We start from the raw sequence: 21447 nt of genomic DNA, 5'->3' as shown, positions 1-21447 counted from the left end.
GGTGTTGGCAGTAAACCCAATTTGGTAGCAGTCTGTACCACCCAGATTTACCTGGTAGCTGCGGCTGAGCAGTCCGACTTCTCTCAAGAAGAGTTAGGCAGTATATAGGGTATACACATTAGGTACAAAAAAAATACAGTAGCACAAGCAAACACTGACCAGAGCTTTGGTATAAAAGTATATAATGATTTATTTAAAAACACACTTGTAAAAATACACTAACACTAATATGGCAAGCGAGTTCAAACACAGTGTGTGTATATGTATGTATGTGTATATATATATATATATATATATATATATATATATATATATATATATATATATATATATATATATATATATATATATATATATAGAAACCAATCCGAGTTACATTGGCACTCCGGCTATGATAAAAGCGAAAGGCTGGATGTCTCCAATAAATCCACACACAGGCTTGTGTACCGTGCAGTCAGTGTCCTTTTATTATTTAAAATACATGGACGAAAGGAGGCAGCAACGGTCTTGGATGCAAGAAAGGAACGACGCGTTTCACCCTACTCGGGCTTCGTCTGGTATGTGACATAGAGAGAGGACTGTAGTATTATAGAGAAAAGTATGAGTCCTTTTTCCAATGTTTTGCACTTAAGTAAGGTAACCAGTGGTAGACAAGAATGCATCCATGTTGGAACCTTCATGACCACCTATTTCAGTACATTCATGAGACAGTGTTTTTATAAGCACTATAGCAATTCGAAACATTTTTGTCTGATCAAACCAATTATCCCATGTGGGTAGGGGATGGACAAAATGCCTGAAATTACTGATATAAACTGATATATTTTATCCTAGTGTTTACCAATGTCTATGAAATTGGGAGAGACGATTGTGCATCGTCTTCTATTGTACTAGGTTTGTTTAATTCAGCCCTAGTGGGCCGACAGTGTCTCAGCATGAACTGAAATGTGCTGTCAAAAAAGTTTACAAAATACATGTTGCAGACATCAAAATTGAAATATGCAGATGTTTCATAAGTAATAAAGTGCTGTGTGCTATGTAAACATTGAAGGACTATTGATTGACAAAGTGCTGAGTGCTATAAATAAAGTGCATAATATAAAGTGCATATTGCAAAATCGCAAGTAGTTGGTAATTTGATCTAGGGGCTGTATGTAACCCTTGCGGGTGCCTCTATGGTATGTTCTCTCATCAACTCCATAGAAATTGATTGAAAAACGTTAAAAGGCGCTAAAAAATGCTAAAAAACGCAGGAAGGGGAAAGGGGGGAGGGGGAGGGAGAGAGAAAGGAGGGGCATAAAACTGTCATTAATATATGTCATAAGTATCAAAAATATTAATATTAAAACACATAAATTGATCTAATACAGCGCAAATGGGCAGTGTGTTACCCTCGCGGGCGCCCATATGCTGTGACTTGAGGCTGTATGTAACCCTTGCGGGTGCCTCATATATCGGTCGATTCCGCTGTACATAACTATACTAAGAAAAAAACATGCGGTCCATAATATATATTGTGAATATTCATAATAAAACACACAGGTTAGTCTAATATAGACACATAGGCAGTGTGTTACCCTTGCGGGCGCCTATATATTGTAACTGTGCCAACCTGTATATTTGGCAATGTGGTAAAAAGTAATTAATGCAGATGCAAGAATAAATGTTGCCTTTTCAAATTGTTATATGGACATATTTTGAAAGAAGTTAAGGTGCTTGATGTTGTGTGTTAAAATTATACCTTATAATTCAAGTACAAACAATTTAAAATATAATAAATTCCACAATGTATGAATATATCGTTCGATGAAAAAATGGAACCTACAACTTAAGATTAAGGTGCATAGTGCTAGATGTCACATTCATGTGTCAGTGTTTTATGCCTAAAGTTTTTAGTGGATATGGGACATGATATTTTTAACATTCAAATTGTTGCCCTCTCCCATACTTCAATCCCATCGGTTACATTTAAGACAATCCTGCGGTTGATACACGTTGTTTTGAGGAGACTTGCGATGCGATTGACAACTAAATGATAAATGCACTTTACATATTGATAAAAACAGCACTTGGTAAAGCTAAAAATAAAACATCCTCTCCCTTGGCTAAATTGCTAATTTAAAATGATTTGTGATGTAAAAGAACACACAATCAAAGTAAAAAGTGCTTGCAGGGAAAACCGTGTAAGAATGCATAGGCGTCCAAGTTAACCTTAATTTGCTAAAAACCTTATTTCATTGTGCATACACACCAAATAAACAAAGTATACAAAAAATATATACAAAAATTTCAAAAATGCGGAATGTTTGGAAAAGTTGGGAAAGGCTCAGATCTATCAATGATTGAAATTTTGGAGTCTTAGAATGTTTAGGATCCCAAAAATGCATATAATTCTTCGTCACGATTGTGACCTCCTGGATACTTGGTATTAAAATCTACTATATATCTAGATTCCATTTGTCTGAGTATTCGCAGTCTGTCCCCTCCTCTTGGGTGAATTTTTGCTGAGTCAATAATGAAATACTTAAAAGAACTGATGTCATTTTGATGTACCTCTTTGAAGTGTTTGGCAAGTGGGTAGGACATATCATAATTTTTGATTGCACGTAGATGTTGCAATATTCTTAGCCTGGCTTCTAGTTTGGTGCTACCTACATACCATAAATTGCAGGAACAAATAATCACATTGATGGCAAATTGTGTAAAGCATCTCAGATCTTGTTTGATTTTAACTTCTTTCTTCGTCCGAGGATGTATGAACATTTTCATGTTTATTCCATGGCGACATGCTTTACATTTAGCACAGGTAAAAAAAACCGATATTTCGGTAGGTAGCCAGGTGTTAGTACTTTGTTTGGGCGATCGGAACATACTAGGTGAGATATATATATATATATATATATATATATATATATATATATATATATATATATATATATATCTCCCTGATTATGAACAAGTCTTCGTTAAAACACCACTTATTTGCAGACAGAGGTGAGCGCTTAACCTAAGATGGCACTCCAATAAGTTAGTTAAAAAGGGAGGGAAAAGCCAGAATTAGAAAAGCACACAATACCAACACTTTTAAAGAACCACAGCAAGGCAAGAAAGGCAGAGTCTACTGTAGAGCAAGAAAGTTCATAGGCCAGGCCCACTCTTGGAGAGAGCAAGGCGGAATGTGTCCAAGATCACACAGTTGAATTATACTTAAAAAGTCTTTGCAGATAGTTCAAAAATAGTTGGATCAGTTCAGAAGAAGTTAGTTAACAGGTCCCAGGTCACCCCAGGATAGAGAGTCAAGGATTTACGGGACACCTTGAACAGTCTGTTGCAAGGGAGACCTGGCGGGACACAGTACCTGAAATGGTGAGAAAGCTCCAGCGGGGGCAGTTGTTCCTGGCAGCGGGTGCAAGTCAGTGCTTCGTCCAGGGGAAGAGAAGATCTCGACGTGGAGGATAGCTGGAGGTCGTTGCACTGCCAGCGAAGAAACCAGCTGCGGAGTTTCCTGGTTAAAAGGTACTACCCTTTTATTCGCGGTAGTGGTGAAGCGTGGCTATCCGGCCGCCGGGGTGCTTGGCACGGGCAATTCGACAACGAGACGATCCAGGAAGGCGAAAAGAGGGTGAACTGGTTAACCCCACCAGTTCAAAGGAAGAAGACTCTCCAGGATGAAGATCTTCTCTGTCGTCGAAGTGGTGAGGCGGTTCAGCAGGGCTCCACCAGTGGTGTCGTCGTTGCAGGTCGGCTCAGCTTCTCCCTCTTTGGATTCTTTAGGTCCTGTGATGACTTCTGAAGTTCCAGTCCCCAAAGCCCTGCTTTTCTGCAGAAAACCCCCATTCACCAGTCATAGCATGTTTGAGTGGCAGCTAAGTGGTGAGCCGGGCGGCTCACCACTGGGCCAATCACACAAGAGTGCGACTAGAGTTGCTGAGGCAACTCAGTCCAGGGTGCCTAAACCCCCCTCCCACACATCCTGTAGACCCAGACAGTGGCACCACTTTTGGAGGCTTCTGTGCAGAAGCCCGCCAAAAGTGGAACAAAGGGCTCGACTTGGGTTGGAGTTACAGAGGCGAACACAAACGCCATTTTAAAACCGAGTCCTGGCAAAAAGACCCAACCAGGGAATAAATATTAAATAAATAACCCGACGGTATCTTTAACATTGCACCAAAAAAGTGGTGCGTTTAAAATGAATGGGAAAATCCCATAGGAAATATCTGGTGGAATATTTCGTGTGGTAACCATTGCCATCAGCCAGAAACTCTACGAGGCGGGACTGCACAGTGCCCCCTCGAAAAACAGACCCAGTGGCAATCTAATTGCCTTTACCAGTACTTCCACAATATGATGGTTTGTACTGGTTCTGTTCACAATTTAAGACTAGTAAAGTCAATGGTGTCTTTACATGCCCTGGGAGACAGTAGTCAGTCCCAGGATATGGAGTCTATGTTTGGGGGTCACGTTGACACCCCTGTGTTACTACACTGAGGGTGCTGTGTAACACACTTACCAAAAACACATGAAACCCTATGGAGTAAAAGACCACATAATCCATAAAACACATTACAAAGTCATAGGATATCTCAAATCATGTCCAAAAGTCGGAGAAAAAGAGTCTTATTCTTAGCAGGAGAAAAAAATAAACCCCACAAATCCAGCAAAGCTGCTGGGGGACTCACTAGGTTTGGGAAATTAGCCTATACAGAGAATTCTCCCTAACACCGGGGCGTAAGTGTCCTAAAGAACCCTGTTGCATCGTGGTTGGGGGCATACATGTTCACTAGGCACACCTCCCGGTTCTCCAGAATTCCCTGGATGATCTCTTCCTTCCGCATCCCTTTCCTGTTTTATGAGTTGGAACAGGGTTCTCTGAGCAATCCATGTCAACGCTCCCCTGGCATAGTTGGAGTACATTGAGCTATACATTTGGCTCCCCCTGGCTACCTTGATTTTGTTTTTCGGCCGCCAGGTGTGTCTCCTGCAGCATTGCGATGTGGACCTTCACCCTGTTAAACCAGGCGTAAACCCTTAGCCTCTTAACATAGGCGTTTAATCCCCTGACGTTCCTTGTGACTACATTTTAATACTTCTTTTCCCATTTGTTTACTGAGTCCGGTGGCCTGCCCGTTCCCATGGGCTGACATGTTGTCATTCTGCCAGCGTTCGGTTCCTCTGGTCCTGCCCTCACTCTTCCTGGTCCTTTGGGGTGGTGTTGGTCCCCCTGTGCCCTGTTAGATTTCTTCTCTTTCTGTCAGATGCTGGTCCTCGTCCCTGGTGTACCTCTCCAGACCTCTGTGTTTGGACATAGCTCTGATCGCTCTTCCCTTTCGTCCCCGCCGTGTCCTTGCTGTTTGATGCTTTTTTCCTCCACTCGTGCCCTTATCTACCAAGCCTAACTGCACAACTATAACTATAAACAAACGCCCAGCCACCCTCCCCCTGCTCGGGCTCCGCCGTTTCCCAGGTGCCTCCCTCCATCTTGTGGGTGCACTCGTTGCGGCGTGGTGCCTTAAAACTGGCATCTCCGGTTCTGTCATTCCACGGGGTCCAGTCTGTGGGTCTTGGCGGCCTGCTCGCGGGAACTGCAGGCTCCTGCTTTTCAACCTGCTGGTTCTAGTCTCTGTGTAGTAACGTGTCTGTTTTATTTCCCTTCTTCCCGTTTCATCAGGGCGCTTCCTGAAGTTCCGCTTCCCTGAAGAGTTTCTCGCATCTTATGTCAGGATGCTCAAAAGTTATGTGAGCTCTCACTCGTTTAACTGTTGGTCCATATCTCTATAAGTATCCTGTTTCTCAACTTCCCACTCTGTTCATTTCTTCATTGAGGTGAGTTTTTTTTTTCTCCTGTTTCCCTCCCTTGGTTGTGGGATACCTTTCTGATCCATCCACCCTTTGGCGTCGGCAGTGGTCTCAAAAATCTGTGTCCTGTCATTGTGCAGCACCTTCAGTTTGGCTGGGTATAGTAACATGAATCTCCCTCCCGAAGGCGCTCCTTGGTCGGCCAAAACTGCACCCTTGCCTTTGCACCATTGCCGTGTAGTCTGGGTAGATGGGTGGGTATTCTTGCACCATTTCTCGTTATTTTGCCATCTTCCCTTGAGAATGTCAAGATCTTCTCCCAATCTTTAAAGTTCATGATCTTTGCAATCCTAGGCCTCGGGGGGGTTCTCCCGGTCAGGGTCTTCTGGTCAGAGCCCTGTGAGCTCTCTCCACAGCGAAGTCCTGAGACAGGTTCCCTGCCCCCACATCTTGGCGCAACGGATTTTCTATGTAGTCTATGGGGTCTCTGCCTTCCTACCCTTCCGGCAGCCCCACTATGCGCACATTGTTGCGTCGGGCTCTCCCCTCTGCGTTCTAATGTGCTAATGTGATCTAGTACCTCTTGTCATTTGGGATTGCAAGGTTGCCATGTTTGCCTTTTTGCTTTGCACCTGCTGTTCCACCATTGTCACTCTTGCCTTAGGAGCCCCACGTTCACCGCTTCCAGCTTACCTTCGATCGATGATTTAAGGGCCTCTACGGCATTCAATATACTGTCTTCCAATTGTCTGATCTTTCCGGCAGGGGTTTGGGTGTGGCCGTATTGCCCTCTGATGTCTCCGGCTGCGCCTCGTCATTCTTCCGGACGAACAACTCCATGATGGTTTGCCTCCCTTTACCTCCTTTCTGTTTGTCCGGCATGTTTGTGCCTGTGGCCCTTGTGCGTCTGTCGAGGCCCCAGCTTCTCCGGTATTTATTGAAGGTGATATGCTTTTTGACTGCCTCCCTCGTATAGCTGTCTCTCTCCTGAGCAGGCTGCTTTTGCCCCTAGTGCTGTCTACTGTGAGACACTGCAGCATCTGCTGCTTGTTGCTATCGTCTTCTGGTCTTGCGTTTGTGGGGTCAGAGCCCTCTTCGTCATAGCCACCTTGTGGCTGTGTAATGGGTTGTGGTCTCCCACGTATGCTGTTGTCGGTTCACTCCAGTCCTTAACGCCGCCTGTTCCAAGGTGTGCGATTCAGTAGGACAACTTTGCTCATGGCAATGTTCATGCAGGGGGCATTCTCTCACACCCAACCTGTACCTTAGTTGCTCCATTTTCGTTGCACTGTGCACCCAAGCTGGCACTGCTGCTTATGGGTGCCCGGGGCTGTACCTCGCTCCCCGTGATCTAGGGGTTTCCTATCACGTCCCTGATGACTTCTTTCTTGGACCCCTTATGAGGGTGTCATTGCTTTATCGTGCAAGAGGGGGCTTTGCCCCCCCCTTGTGTCCAGTGTTCGCTTACAGGGCCATTACCTTCCCATTGCCGGCTCTGTGCTTAACCCTTATGCATAGTGGTTCACCCCTGCCTCGTCTGCGTGTTTGCCCCTCTATTGTACCATCTCTGAACCACTCTGTCGATCTGTCCATCCACGTACGGTGCAGCCTCATATTGTGGACCAGGTGCTCTTCTCAGTCTGCGTTGCCTCCGGCTACGTGGTGTCCGTTAGCAGTGGTGGGCCTTCTGCAAAGTTCCTTTGATGCTGTGAAGCCACTAATGTTGGTGCTGGCGATGGCTCAAGGTCACCCAGACGTGCCTTGTGTGGCGCAGTTCACTGCTATCTCTCTTAAGCTATGTTGGCTGCATCATGGAATACCCTTGCGGTGTCTGCTCGCTTCCTGTGGTGTTGTAAATTGACTGTGTCATCCCACGTATCACGTAGTCCTACGCACAATTCTTCCCCCGGGTGTTCCCCGGCTACCTCTAAGGTAGTGTAGGGCAGCCTAATCCCCGGCTGAGAGATCTTCCACAGCGTTCCTCTCCTGCTCCGCTGCTGTGTACCCTTCTCATCCACTCTCCATATAGCTCTGCCTGCTTCTCAGTGCCTGTGCCAAGTCAGCAAGTCACATCTGCCATTTTGTGTGGTGGCATAGCGCACTCTCTGATCTCACTCCTGGCCTCAGCTCGGGCCGATTCTTCGGTTTTCCTGCAAACGGACCCTCGATTCTTCTGATGCCTCTCAGTCGAATTTCCTTGGAAGTTGCGATGTGTTTTGACCAGTTTGACGGATCTGAATGTCGGATCACGCAGGAGCTCTCGAAGACCGCTCACTCTCGCATGGCCGCCAAACCATGCCTCCCCTTGAGACGTGTATCGTTATGGAAAGGGGCGTAAGCATCTAGTGATGTCAGCTTGAGGGGCAGGTGATGTGAATTACTGCTGTGAGCACACTTGAATTTAGGGCGATGGATCAACGATTACATTTTTCACAAGATGGGTCTACCTACCCGTCAGTTTTGCATGTGTACATTTGAGAAAACTAATGTAAGATGCAGTGGACTTTTTATTTTACGATTGATCGCTGTATGCTCAAATACATGCCTCATTGATTGGGCCAATAACATTTCTGAGCGAACTTGCCCTTTATATCCGTACATTTAAGATGTACCACAAATCCGGTTTCAACATGTTTCTATTTATATTAATATTTGCTTAAGTACTGTATGTAAATGTTACAAATATCTTGCATATATTTGCCGCAATCATAGAAGTACCATTTTAATTGATTGCTGTGCAATGAAAGTAAAGAAATGTATAAAATGACATATTTATATTTGAAATTTCATAGTTTACCAAATAATACAAATAGGTTTCCCAAGTACTGCTATCATGCATGTATAACTGTTTAAGGTTTTCTATAGTGTTCTCATTGTTGAGTATACTGAATGTACCAAGGTAGGGGAGGTACAAATATTTTAACGTGCATTCTGAGTGATCTTAGATCGGTTGTTGCCAGTGATGTCATATACGATCTAATTAGTTATGTCAAGTTTGTGGTCATATGCAGCGCAACACGGGATGCAAAGTTGAGGTGGCTATGTCTGAATTGTCTGCTGTGTCCACTGTACACGTTTCCCCTGATATGCTTCTTTTTGATCCACTAGTTAGCCACAGCCTTTGGCCATGATCACTGCAAGGGGTCAGAAATGAGAGCCCCAGGCACAAGATTGTCATGTTTTTACAAAAGATGTTTGTTAGAAAACGGGTCGGGGGTGGAAATTGGTCAGAAAATAAAATCTAAGTACTTGCCAAAACTTTTTCGCAATTTGAGGCACTGCTTTTACTAATACTTTAATGCCATTAAAATAAATATATCTAGGACCACAGGAACCCCATTGACTACTGACTCCCTTGCTATTGCATTGATTATTACCATTGCTTGAGTTAAACAAATCCTTGGAGTGGAACACACTACCCCTTCACCCCATAGTGCTGCGGTTGTGGCATTCCCAATTTGTTGAGTATCTCCTGTCCTTTCTCCCTGAGCCGGTGCCTTCACTGGTGCTCGAACAACAACCTTATTTAGTTGCTTTTCCACTTGTTTTGCCTCGTCATTTTGCTGCTTTTGGGCTGTCTCCCTGTCATTCTCTTGCAATTGTGGACGGACTATTATACTTTGCATCTCTGCACACCTTTTGGCTTCGATTCCCACAATCAATTTTATCTAGTGCCTTATGGACTTCTTTTGGTAGTCCCCTCCTTACAGTAAAATAGAAAAAATGGTACTGTCTCAATTCTCCACATTTCCTGTAATTTAAGAATACACCTAACTGGGTCCTCATCACCCATTGTGCACTGCATTAAAGAATGTAAGTCAGGGGTATCTGGGTACATCCTTTGTAGGGCAGCCCATACCCTTGCCCTTACCCCATCAAAGGCTGCTCCATCATGTTCACATATTCATTATCTGCAAGACTTAGCCCAGCCATTGCCCATATGTCCCCAGCTATGGTGACCAGTAAACGCTTAGTCTCCTACTGCTAAGGCTCCCCCTGCTGTTTGTTTTTCAGATTCATAGATCCATTTACTAGCTCCATCTATAAGCTGGGGGAGAGCTTTAATCACATTATTTTTATCCAGTTGAAGCCATGGCAGCTGCATATCTATTTTTTCTACCCCTTTAGTATTCTTCTGATCTTGAACTACCATGACTAATTCTGGTCTATGTCTTGGTATGTCCCTCTTCACTGCCTCTTGTGGCAGGGACGGGTTTCTCGCCACCTCCTCTCCTTGATCTCCTTCTTGCCCTGCCTCTTGATTATTTCTACCACCATGATCTTCCCCTCCAATATCCCTTGTTTGCTCTGCTTCTTGTCCCAGGACCGTCCATACCCTCGCCAATCATCTTTTCAACACAAACATTTCTTATTGGCCCATGGTAAAACCTAAACAAAAAAATGTACTGACTTCCAATCCCCGGTTTTCTGTACCGATGCCCTTATTTCTGGTGATATACTTCAAGTTCTTGTGTACTGACCAACCTTTCCTGCAATGCTCTTAACTCATTGTCAATGTCTAATTGTGGACCCTCTGAGTACAACAATGCTATGGACATATTAGAGCTTGTGGATGGGTTATATGGAGGTGCAAAAGCTCGAGTCCACCCTCCTAGTTGCTAATCCTGTTGAATCTTCTCTACCACTGGAGGCTTATAGACTGGGTTTTTATACACTACTGCAGGTTTAGGCATTACGGGGTATTTCCCTTTACATTGGATCTCTTTTTCACCTGCCTGATATATCCTTGACCAATTGCTAGAGATCTAGAATCTCTTCTCTTTTTTGGGATTTGTTCCCTTCATATTTTGCTGCTACATAGATGGACATGTTTTCTAGTATGTTTCTGTAATGGGGTAATCGGAGCCATGCTCTGGCCAGGAGCAGGACACCCCCCCTTCCTTTTTTTCCTACTATCAATTGTTTATTTATTCTGTCACAACACAGTGGAAGAACCCTATGCATGTATTGTATTGGAGTTTCTTCCTCCATAATGTTGCACACACCCCTAATGCTTCACTTAAACCCTATTAATATGCTGCACATGCTTCAAAAATACTGATCAACCCACTATTCCTCCCACCCCCTTACTTTTCTTTTCACTTTGATTTCATCCACACACACCGCGACTCATCCACCTTCCTTCCTTTTTTACCACAAAAGAAGCAAGAGAAAATATGCAAAAAATAATTCACTAAAATCCAGGCCCATTCCTTTATAGGAGCCACTACGTTTTACCACTTATTGCTTTTATCGTCATAAGAATAATGTGTGATACTACCTTCTCAACCTGTTCTGGCTGAGGATCCCATACCTCCCAGTCCTTATAAGCTTGAGATGCTTTTCATCTCCGTCTTTTATATATGCTGAGGTTCCCTTTCCATTATAAAAAGTACAATTTGAATACATGACCCACTTAGAAAACAATCCACACTCGGAATCCAATGAAGTGCTAGAAGGACTAATAAACCTGCAATGCTTACTCGCCCCCAGTCCTCCAATAGTGTGAAGTAATCCTTAACACAAACCGCTCTGTACGGCACTGTGCTCCCCACTAGTACTGGGCACAAATTCTGCATGTGAAGCGAAACTGGCGGAATTCGTTCTGGTTTCTGCTTCTGCAAAATCATTATTACAGTTCTGCCGCAACCAGAATTTCGCACTGCAAGTGGAATACTTTATCCGTCACGGTTGCTCGAGTTCACCCACAGAATCCTTTGCACCGGTACAAAGGCACTTTTTGCACGCCATTGACAGATTTCGCCCGTTTCATTCATGGAGTGCCAAAATGCGGTGCTGAGGATCTAATCGTGCGAAATATGTGTGGTACATGAAATGTGGTTCGCACATGGGCTTCAGCGGTTTTCGCTGTAAGGGTGATGTAGCAGCTTAGTATGATGGCACCCTTGTCTCTCTCCTCACCCCTCCCCTTACTGTTCAAGCCCCCGCACACCCCCCACCAGCACTGTCTGAAATGTTGTCAGTACTAGTACTATAGAGGCTTGTTTTGTCCCCCCCCCCCCTTCCTCTTTCTGCACCCCTCTCCCTCACCTTTTTGTTTTCTCCGGCTCTACCAGAAATGTGGTCAGGCCTAGTACGGTAGTCGCCGGTCTGTTTCCATGTCCTTCCCACTCTTCCCCCTCCCTTCCTTATCTATGGCTTAGCTCTTGCACTATCTGAAATGTCGTCAGGCCGAGTATGATAGTTAATGTCACATCCTTACTGTTCATGGCCTGTAAGAATGTAATTTGTATTTTCCCTTGTTTCTTCCCTTGCCTTGAAGGGCTTTGATGCATGATGTATAGGGACTATAAATAAACTATCATCCACAGTAAATATTTCACCATTCACGACCCGCCGGATGAGTACAAAAACTTTGGGTGGATCCACAGGCGACGCAAAATCTTAGCGGTTTCATTTCAGCGGCTGGTGGAACGGAATCTAGAATTTTGCCCAGCACTAGTCTGCTGCCTGACTGACCCAGACTGATATTTGATTATTTATTTTTTTAAAACTGCTGATCACTTCAGCAGTAGCCCATCACCATCTGGCTTAAAATCAAGATCTGCCATGTACAAGTGATGCCAGACCCACCAACATTAATGAAGGCAGTGCCCCCTCAGCTCAGAGGAAAAGTGCGTTCTTGGCAGGCGCTTGATCTAAATGATAATGGTAGACCTTTACATTAAATCCCGGTCTTAACCCCAAAATATACACCACTCTTAATACAATGGCTACCTCACAACATGACCACTTACTTCCTCCTTCGTTGGATTCCACACTAAACAAGTACCATTCACATGTGAAGTATAAACGAGCATAAAACATCAGACAAAACACAAACTGTTACACATTAACACTCCAAAACCTAAGCATTTGTAAACGTTTCATCAGTGTTAGTTTTACTTTGTTTATTTAGCAATATTTTAAACCTTTTGATATATGGCCTTTATAACGCACTGTTTCAAGGCGTGACGAGGCAGGAGAGGGGGAAACGGAGGGAGGACAAGAACAACGATCTTACTAGGCCAGGTGACATTGAGATCGCGCATGTGCAGGGGGAGGGGACAGGAGAAGTGCCGGGGATGGAGGGGGATGGGTACATGCCAGACACGGAATTTCAAACCAGTAGTGCAGCCAACGGGTGGCAAGTGCGAATGTTCAAAGTGCAGACAATATGTGCAGGTAAGGGGATTGTAGGGTTGCAGATACGGACCACAAGTGCACGGGGTGCCAGGAGGCAGTGAAACTGGGCGGGCAGGGACCTTGGCCCGAGTTCAGAGGGTGCGCAGGTGACCAGTGCAGTATCAGTCAGGCGATCAGCAGGGGAGAGGAAGAGAGACGGCAGAAGCAAAGGGGAAGGTCTTGAGGTGTTTTCGGAACCGGACATTGTTCGGCTCAAGTTTCAAAGATGCAGGTAGGCTGTTCCAGAGGGAGGCGCCAGCCACAGAAGGAGATCTACCCCCAACCCGTTGATTGAAGAAGCGACTGACCTTCAAGGAGTTGAGGAGCAAAGAGCTCCAGTTGGATGATATTTCAGAAGAGTGAGAGGTATAGCAGTCCCATGCCCCAGATGCCTTGTGGGCAATGCAGAAGGTCTTGAACTTGATCCTTCCTGCCACTGGGAGACAATGGAGAGATTTCAGGACTGGAGAGTTGCGATCCCTGGGCTTGGGGACAAGGCCAAGTCTCGCAGACCTGTTCTGGATGAGTTGTAGAGGCAGGCAGATTTAGAAATAGGCTATTGCAGTAGTCCAGCCTAGAGGGAACCAGAGCTCTGGAGACGGTGAACTTCTGGGGGAAGGCAATGAAAGGAAAAATACCTGAGGATGTGCAGATGGTAGTTGGACTTCTCCTCACATCTCGGATGTCTCTAAGGAGTGTGGAGTCGAAGATGATGACCCAAGGTTCTTAGCTTCACAGGTGGGAGACGTTGGCATCCCCAACGTTTGTAGATTTAAAATGTGCATTCATGACTGTATAATTAATTTGCAACGAATAAGAGTGGTCTATTTAAAGTTGTAGCAGCACTTTAGCAGCTTTTATGTAAAGTAAAACTCACTACTGACCCTGGGGCCGTTCTGTAGAGAATGATTTATTCTACATTGGTTTACCAGTGTTGGACAGAGTTCCACATGGTTGCGTTCATTTAGGCCAAAGTCTTGGCTCGCCAAAGGATCCCCTATTTCTTCTCTATAGTAGCAGTTGTGTCACCGGCTCCTTCCACAGCTGGGTAAATGCAGAAGATTGAGCAGACTGTGCAAGGGGATCATTGGTGGTCCCAACAGTTTGCATTTAAAGTAAAGCATTGTTAGTGCTCCTTTGTATAAAGCAATTCCAACATTTTATAGGTATTCGCCTTCACTTTATATATTAAAAAAAAGAAGTGGCAAGCACAAAGCCCACCTACCCTAGAGAAATGTTTAGAAGAGAACCATTACCCTGCTTAGTTTAAGCTAACTAGCTCCTGCAAATGAGGGGGGCATGTTTTAGGATTTTGTGTGGGAGGCCACTCTGCCCAATTCCGGCTGCCGAAAAAGCTTGGTGGTTTATCAAATTATAAAATTTGGGTGACCCGGTTTCGTCAACCACTTAAAACCCTCTTCCTTCCAGGTTATCCTAGGGCGAATCGCAGCATGCTTCTGAAGATTGTCCAAATGGCCGCTCCCTTGTGGCCATTCATATAGTCCATGCATAAATGGACATGGGCAGTAGTGCAACGGGTGTGCAATACAGTTTTCACCCCCAACCCCCTCCCTCCAGTTCTGTTGTATGATTTAATAGGCTTTCAGATGTGGCCATATTTCCTCCAGCGTTGGATCCTTCATAGATTCACATGCTTTTAGAATAGACTGTAAAGCAGTACAAAATGCATGGCAAGCTGGGAGAGGAGGATGGCTCACTTGGGTGAACTGATTATGAAAGACCACTTGTCCAACCCTGCTCTCCTCCACATAATTCTCTGGAAGCAGTAGAACTTGGGGAAGACCTCTATGTAGCTGCTCTGCCGATACTAGACCGCGGCACTCCTGCTAGAAGAGTAGCTCTAGATGAGACTGCCCTCGCTGAATGTGCTCGGGGCGATCTGGGAGCGACATGTTAGCAGGTTCAGGCAGGGGATACAAGAAGAAACCATCTGGAAACGGAAGCATTAGAAAGACTTTCCCATAAGCCGTGAGCCTAAACGCAATGAGCGGCTGCGATGATCGCTGCAAGGGCTTGGTTCGCTCCACATAATCAACAGAGTGGAGGCAGCATTCAGCAGGAGAGCTAAAGACAATTGGCAGGACCAAGGGCTCATTGCGCTGAAAACTGGACCTTGGGCATGGATGTAGGATTGGTCCAGAGGAGAACCTGCTTTTTGTGGAAAATTGTCACCCTCTCGTCGCTTCTAAGACGTGCTGCTTGATATTGTGCAAAATGTAGTCGCCATTTGTAGTTCCACGAAAAAATCAGACCGTTACTTTGTCAAACAAGCAGGCAAAGGGAAATATGTACATTTAAAAAGTGGTTTAGTTTGGTGACTGTTTTGGAAGAAGGTAGAGAGTTGGAATTCAACTGGACCTATGTGTGGGCTGTCCTATTCCATCAGTTATTACCCTTAGTCACACCGACTTAATCACAGACCAGTCACTCCGAGTGATCCACGCTCCACTCGCTGCTGTGGCTTCATCCATTCTCCATTCATGAAAACTTTTAAATGTGCTACTGCTAGGTTTTTGAAAACCATTTTTGTAAAACCACAGTGCGAGGCACTGCTCTGGGAGCAGTGCCTGGGACGCTGTTTCCCTGGCATGACCATGATGACTCTAGCAACAATGGTGATGCGCGAGTACTGCGAGAGCCCCGGGAGTGCAAGAACCTTTGCTGCCTGACAAGCTGTCCATGTCTTTCCCTGGCTTTTTTACATGCCTGCAGGGGACCTGCATAAAGCGCAGAATGCATGCGTCCTTTCTGAGTGTAAGGGAGCAGATTGGCTGGCTCCCCAATGCCGGGTGCTTATGTTAGCGTGTAGACCTGCAGTATGAATATTGCATCACTACTTTGATTGCAGTTGAGTTGTTTTGTCAGTGTGAAGGTTTCTCCAGCTGGCGCGAAAACAGCTAAAGGAGTGATTCGTTTCTCCTATTCCATTCTTTCTAGACTGTTACTCATCCACTAGCAGGTGTACCCATGCTTCCCACGGTAATTCCTACTTCAGTTTTAGTTTAAAGTTAATTTAATGAAATTAACCAATGTTTCTTTGTAGACAAAAATGCTAGTCTTTCCTGAAGGAGCTAGTGTGAACAAATTGTCATTTGTTTACAGCTCTGGAGCAAGCCACATAAAGGGTAAGCATTGCAGTCCGCTGAAAAAATAAATCCGAAAAAGGTTTAGGTTACATATGAGGGAGATTGAGCAATTACTTGATAGACAATTAGATAATTATAGTAGTATGTTTACTGTTGGGAGTTGCAGGCTATCGGCATGTTGACACTTATTCCAAACCACTTTTACCTGCTCAAAATAAGTTTGCAACACATACGGGGTGCTTTTTTCATCCCCCTAAAAATAACAATCTGTTGTATTGGGGCGAGCAAGAGACTAGATATTTAGTAAATGATGGTGTGACCTTGTACTATATAATCACCGGGAAGGGCTTCCAGTAATCTATTTCAACTGGTTACTACTGGAACGCTGAATACTATTTTAGGACCGCTAACCAATGGAAATGCTAAACTGATGCAGAATTGTGTTCATCCACGGCTGTGGACGTGCATAAATCAACTCGCAGCCACAGCTACAATACAATTATTAGCAAAAGAGTGTTTTATGAAATCTACGCTAATATAAAATGTCATAGTATTGATGTTTTATTTTACATTTGTCTATACTATGTCCATGACGCTGCAATGACGTAGACTCCTCTGTGGTGCATGGCTTCTTTTACTGCAATGCTATGCATGAGCATCCTTGCAGTGTAATATTGACTCTTCAATGTTGATATTCTTATTATTTCAACACCATCTATAACAAATTAAATGTATACATCTTTTATGGCCCCAACCTTACAAATGACTTAAAACCACTGAAAGGTGTGTGTGTGTGTGTATATATATTGTTGTTTTTAAAAGGTGGTGCAAAAATTGAAGCTCCCGGCAAGGAGATCAATTTCCATCCATCAGACTTTCTTCATGGTTACGTCTACCATGGACGTAGTAACCTCCCATCGTTTTTACTTCTGCCAGCTAGATTAAAAAAGAACGAGACTCGTCAATCCTTTGTAGCAATGTTACCTGCTCTAATGCAAGCCATATCAAATATAATGCGCTCCTAACTTAGCGTTCCTAAAATAGTGACCTTATTCTTTATCAGGAATATAAAAAAAACATCATGCATAGCTTTAACATTATATTGCAAGTCACCTAGTTCTGTGACCTCAAAGTAAAGGCATAGATCCTGTCTAGAAGTGTTAACAATAATTTAAAAAAAGTTAACCGAGTATTAATATCACGATTTTATAGAACGTCTTCATTCCATTTCTCCTGCTTCTAAGTGCTCTAATAAAAGTTGGCATTGCCCAAATTATTGGTACCCGGTCACACACTGCTGGCTCTCACTAGGACCCATCAAGGTTATTATTTTCAAAGAGAATTCCGTGTAACGTGAGAAATGTTCAAATCGCGAAAGGACCATTCTTTGAAGAGCCTGCATCGGTTTCAGACCAATGCGGACCGTCCTCATTTCCTGATAATTGCACAGGTGTGTCCACCATTCTGGTGCCGGAAGTAGCCTTGGTGGGGCAACGGATGAGCTGAGTCTGAAGGTATCCCCATTTGTTCTGCAAGCCCGAATTGGCAATGCCAGGAATGCTTTTGTGGGCGCTATGGGAGAACTGCCTAAGTCCCTATCTCTGGCTCCTGGTGCCGTGCCCGCTCGCTCTTCAGCTCTGCTGAAGCTCCCTTTGGAACGCGTTATGCTGTCTCCATAAAATGACGCGCTTGCTATTCTGACCCCTCCTCTAGATGAAGCCACATCTGGGACTGTGTTACAGAAACTTTGCCTTCTTATTAATGGCACGTGCACTGATGCAAACATGTCTCTAGTGCAAACATTGCCTTGGTGCATAAATTCATTGAAAGAATGCAAAGTAGTAAGACTATGGCAAACATTGCCTTGATGCAAAAATGTACTCCAAGAATGTTTTGTGCAATGGAGCAGTTTTTTGCCACCTTGGTGGTAATTGCATTTGCAGTGGTGCAAAGTTTCTATTACGGCCCCTGATGTAATGGGAGATCTTGCAGGCAGTACATGTTGCGTCAAACTATTCTTGGTACTTGTCATCCTGGAACGTTTAGGTTGGCGGGGGTCACAATTGCCCTTGTGTCCCCTTTCACTTTCCTTTTTGGCCCCTTGGGAATGTCCATTGTGTTTGTGCTCCATTCCTGTGGCCATCTATTCAGCTTTGATTGCAACTGTGCAGGTAATGTGACTGATCCTAAAGGAGCGTGGAATACTTTTTGTAACCTTTTTTCCTTTCTTTGATATTGATACTCTCACCCTTGGAAGGAACTTGAATGTAGTTTGTCGAAGTAGAATATCATTGATTTTTCTCTTTCTCTCCACGGTGCTTTCAAATTATTTGAAGTGTTGTTTGACCTGACTAGTAGGCAATGCTTGTACACCAGCTTTCGCATGGCTGCCTTATTGCCACCTGGAACCAGTGACCCCCCAAGTCTGTGGGAGAAGAGGTGGCTGCATTTATGAAATAATGGCGCAATGGCTTTAGTTTCCCGCCTGGCTGTGTTGCTGAGTAACTCTGCTCCACTACTGTACCATCCCTCTCCTTGCTTTTGTCTTCCCAGGTCTCCTTGATCTTCCTGATCAGCGGGCTCGTGATCCTAGGATACGCTTCTTCCATAAGTAAGCAAACCACGTACCAAGGCGTGGTGAAGCAGGTCTGTGGGCCGGCCATCGGGAAGCTGTGTGAAATCTGCTTTGTTTTCAATCTCTTCATGATATCCGTGGCCTTTCTCCGGGTTGCCGAAGATCAGCTGGAAAAATGTAAGTCTCACTCTGCCAGCTCTAGTACACAATGTGTGGACATCTTTTGAAGTGTCTTGAATAATGCGACTTCCCTGATTTCCCATCTGCTTGTTCTGCCTACTCTTGGCCATGCTCTGCATAGTAATCACTGGGTCTTTGGCTTCCACACGGCGTGTGAGCAGTTACAGCTGCTGGGTTTTACAGAGGTAAGGACATGTGACCTCCCCTTTTCCCCCGTCCATTCTGCTCTCTGTTTGCCCTCAAGGCAGATGAGGGCTTTGTGAGCAGACCCTGCTTGCGGTTTTGCTCACCCCATTCCTCGCTCCACTCCCCGCCCTTGTCCCTCCCTCGGATTAGTCCCTAGAACCCAGGTAGCACTTCTTCAGTGGTCGAGCCAGGGCAGCATATGGCTAAGGGCCACAAGGCAAAGGGCAGCTCCGCTCAGTGTTTGCCTGGGATGCCTGACACAGTCAAACTACAGTGACTATTAAGGTAAGTGTGGTCTGGGTGTGGGAGTGTAGCCACTACTGTACTCCAGTATATCCCCACCAGTCTTATTACCTAATATCACATGCCTACCTGCATTTACAAGACAAACTCGTTGTCCCCGCGCTATCCTCCCAGCCTGCTGATATTTGCACTTGGCCTGTTTGTTTAGATTAGCTGTAGTACCACTATATAGCCTAGTCTTTGGCTCCACGTGGCGCCCTTAGATAGGCATGGTGTAGCATCTGTATTGTGCTTGCCTCTGCTCCCTGGGATGGATTGCTGGGGATAGGAAATGTACCACACTTGGGTGAATTGTTGGGAACATTAAGGTGTCACACTTGAGGGTTGGGGGCAGGAAATATATTGCTACTAACCGTACTAAGAATCACCATTCTGCATACTCCCCCCTCAAACTAAACCCAACCATCTCTATCGCACCACAAACTGCATGCACTTCACAACCCCCAACATGAAACAAACCCATACACAACCAGTCCTTAACACCACATGGCGGCTACCGACTGTAAAACGCACCAACACTCAGTGACCGGTTTCTCCAAAGTGGAGCTTGAGCACATCAAAGCTCTTGCGCTTTCCCTTTCAACCGAACTAACAAACCCCTAAACCCTCCCATTTCAGATCTGCCAAAGCGATAAGGGAATACGGTGGTGGCAACAGTGCACGGTACAAGAACCTTTAACATAACGTTCTCTTTTCAGGGATCTGAAATATTGACTCTGGTTTGCCCTTCCACGTGCTGGATTCCATTCAAATGTACCCTTCTCGGATAGCCTCAGCGGTGGGCGAAGTTGAACAGGAAACCTTTTAGTTGTGCCTGGAGAAGATGCTGAGTTTTCTGGAAGAACCATTTGCTGAATGGGCACTATTCTTCATCACTGTTAATTATGCGTTCTAGTGGTGGTCAATAAATATGGCATGTCGGCTTCAGATTTTCAGAGTAGCATGGTCTGATCAGAACTGTTACTGCCCCGGTTCCGTGGAGTGATGGCCCACCTGGTTCTTGCCTGGGCATGACTTTAAGTCATGCCTACATATGTTGTGGGTGTGCCAGAAACCAAACCCAACAGCGATCGGAAAACGGCCTGTTGTATTTGTTTTCTATGGTCCCATATGTACAGGACATGGGAGGTAGCCACCATAAACAGAAAATGGTTGTGTACTAAATGGAACAATATATAAAGTGAGTTGAAGGAAGTGCATCTGGAGGTTCATGGTAGTTGTGACTTTTTGTTTGCCCTTTAATCCCCACCTACAAGCCCAAACTATTGGGAGGATAGCTCGGGGGCAATGCGCATGCCTTGGAAGCAAGACGACGCGGAGCAACACAGCTTCGATCCCCGGGTACACGCTTAGAAACCTCTGGGTATTAAGCACGTTATAGTAACCAATTACAATTATTGCTTTGGAGTATAGATATGAACAAGAACTGTGAGAAGGGACGCACACCTTGTGGGAATTTGGCTATTTACTCACCCACTGACTGCTTATGGCCAAGCTAATACCTATAGCCCGGGGGGGGGGGGGGGAAGAGTTGTCTGCAACCGTTGTAGTCCTAACCATCTGGAGAGCCAACTCCCATCAGCCTGCATGGTTAATAATCTGTGATCATGGGAGCTGTAGTCCATGGCATTCGGACAGTCTAAGGTTGCAAAGCCCTGCTATAGCTATGCCCACCCACTACCTTTCCCTCCCCACCCAAAACACCGCCTCCTGGGAACACCTTGATGCTACTGCTTGGATAGCTAGCTCAAACTTTGGCCTGCCAGAGATTTCTATGCAGAGTTATGGCTTAATTGCAGCTATAAATGTGTCACTGCTGTAATAAATGTCTTGACCAAGTGTGAATTCGGCCACCTGATTTAGATTTGCTTCTTGTATGGAAGTCCTGTTTAAAACCAGCAATGTGAAAGCCAACAGTTGTGGCTTGTCCGAAGCCTTTAGGTGGGCATGCATTTGCCATGCACTGCTATCATATGCCCAGGTAATCGCATCATTTTCCAGCTGATGCCACCAGGTGGTACCATTGTTTGTGCCTGGCAAATGCCTATCCCATGCCTACACAAAAGCCAGAGCTGCAGTCTTTCATGTAGGCATGGTGGTATTTCTAGTTGTAAG

The 21447-nt window shown here is 44.9% G+C and overlaps 1 protein-coding gene across 1 annotated transcript in view; it reads left to right on the top strand.

Annotated features, from left to right (window-relative positions):
• SLC38A8 (solute carrier family 38 member 8) overlaps nucleotides 1–21447 on the top strand; it is a 279534-nt gene that overhangs the window by 66281 nt on the left and 191806 nt on the right. The window contains exon 2 of the mRNA XM_069604781.1: nucleotides 18642–18840. Coding sequence (XP_069460882.1) covers nucleotides 18642–18840 — 199 coding nt within the window. The remainder of the gene's footprint in view (nucleotides 1–18641; nucleotides 18841–21447) is intronic.

This window comes from Ambystoma mexicanum, chromosome 1p (assembly GCF_040938575.1).
Source record: "Ambystoma mexicanum isolate Mex_15411 chromosome 1p, UKY_AmexF1_1, whole genome shotgun sequence".
NCBI classification, from domain to species: Eukaryota; Metazoa; Chordata; class Amphibia; order Caudata; family Ambystomatidae; genus Ambystoma; species Ambystoma mexicanum.
The sequence above is the reverse complement of the archived record's forward strand: the minus strand, read 5'-3'. Positions and strand labels throughout refer to the sequence as shown.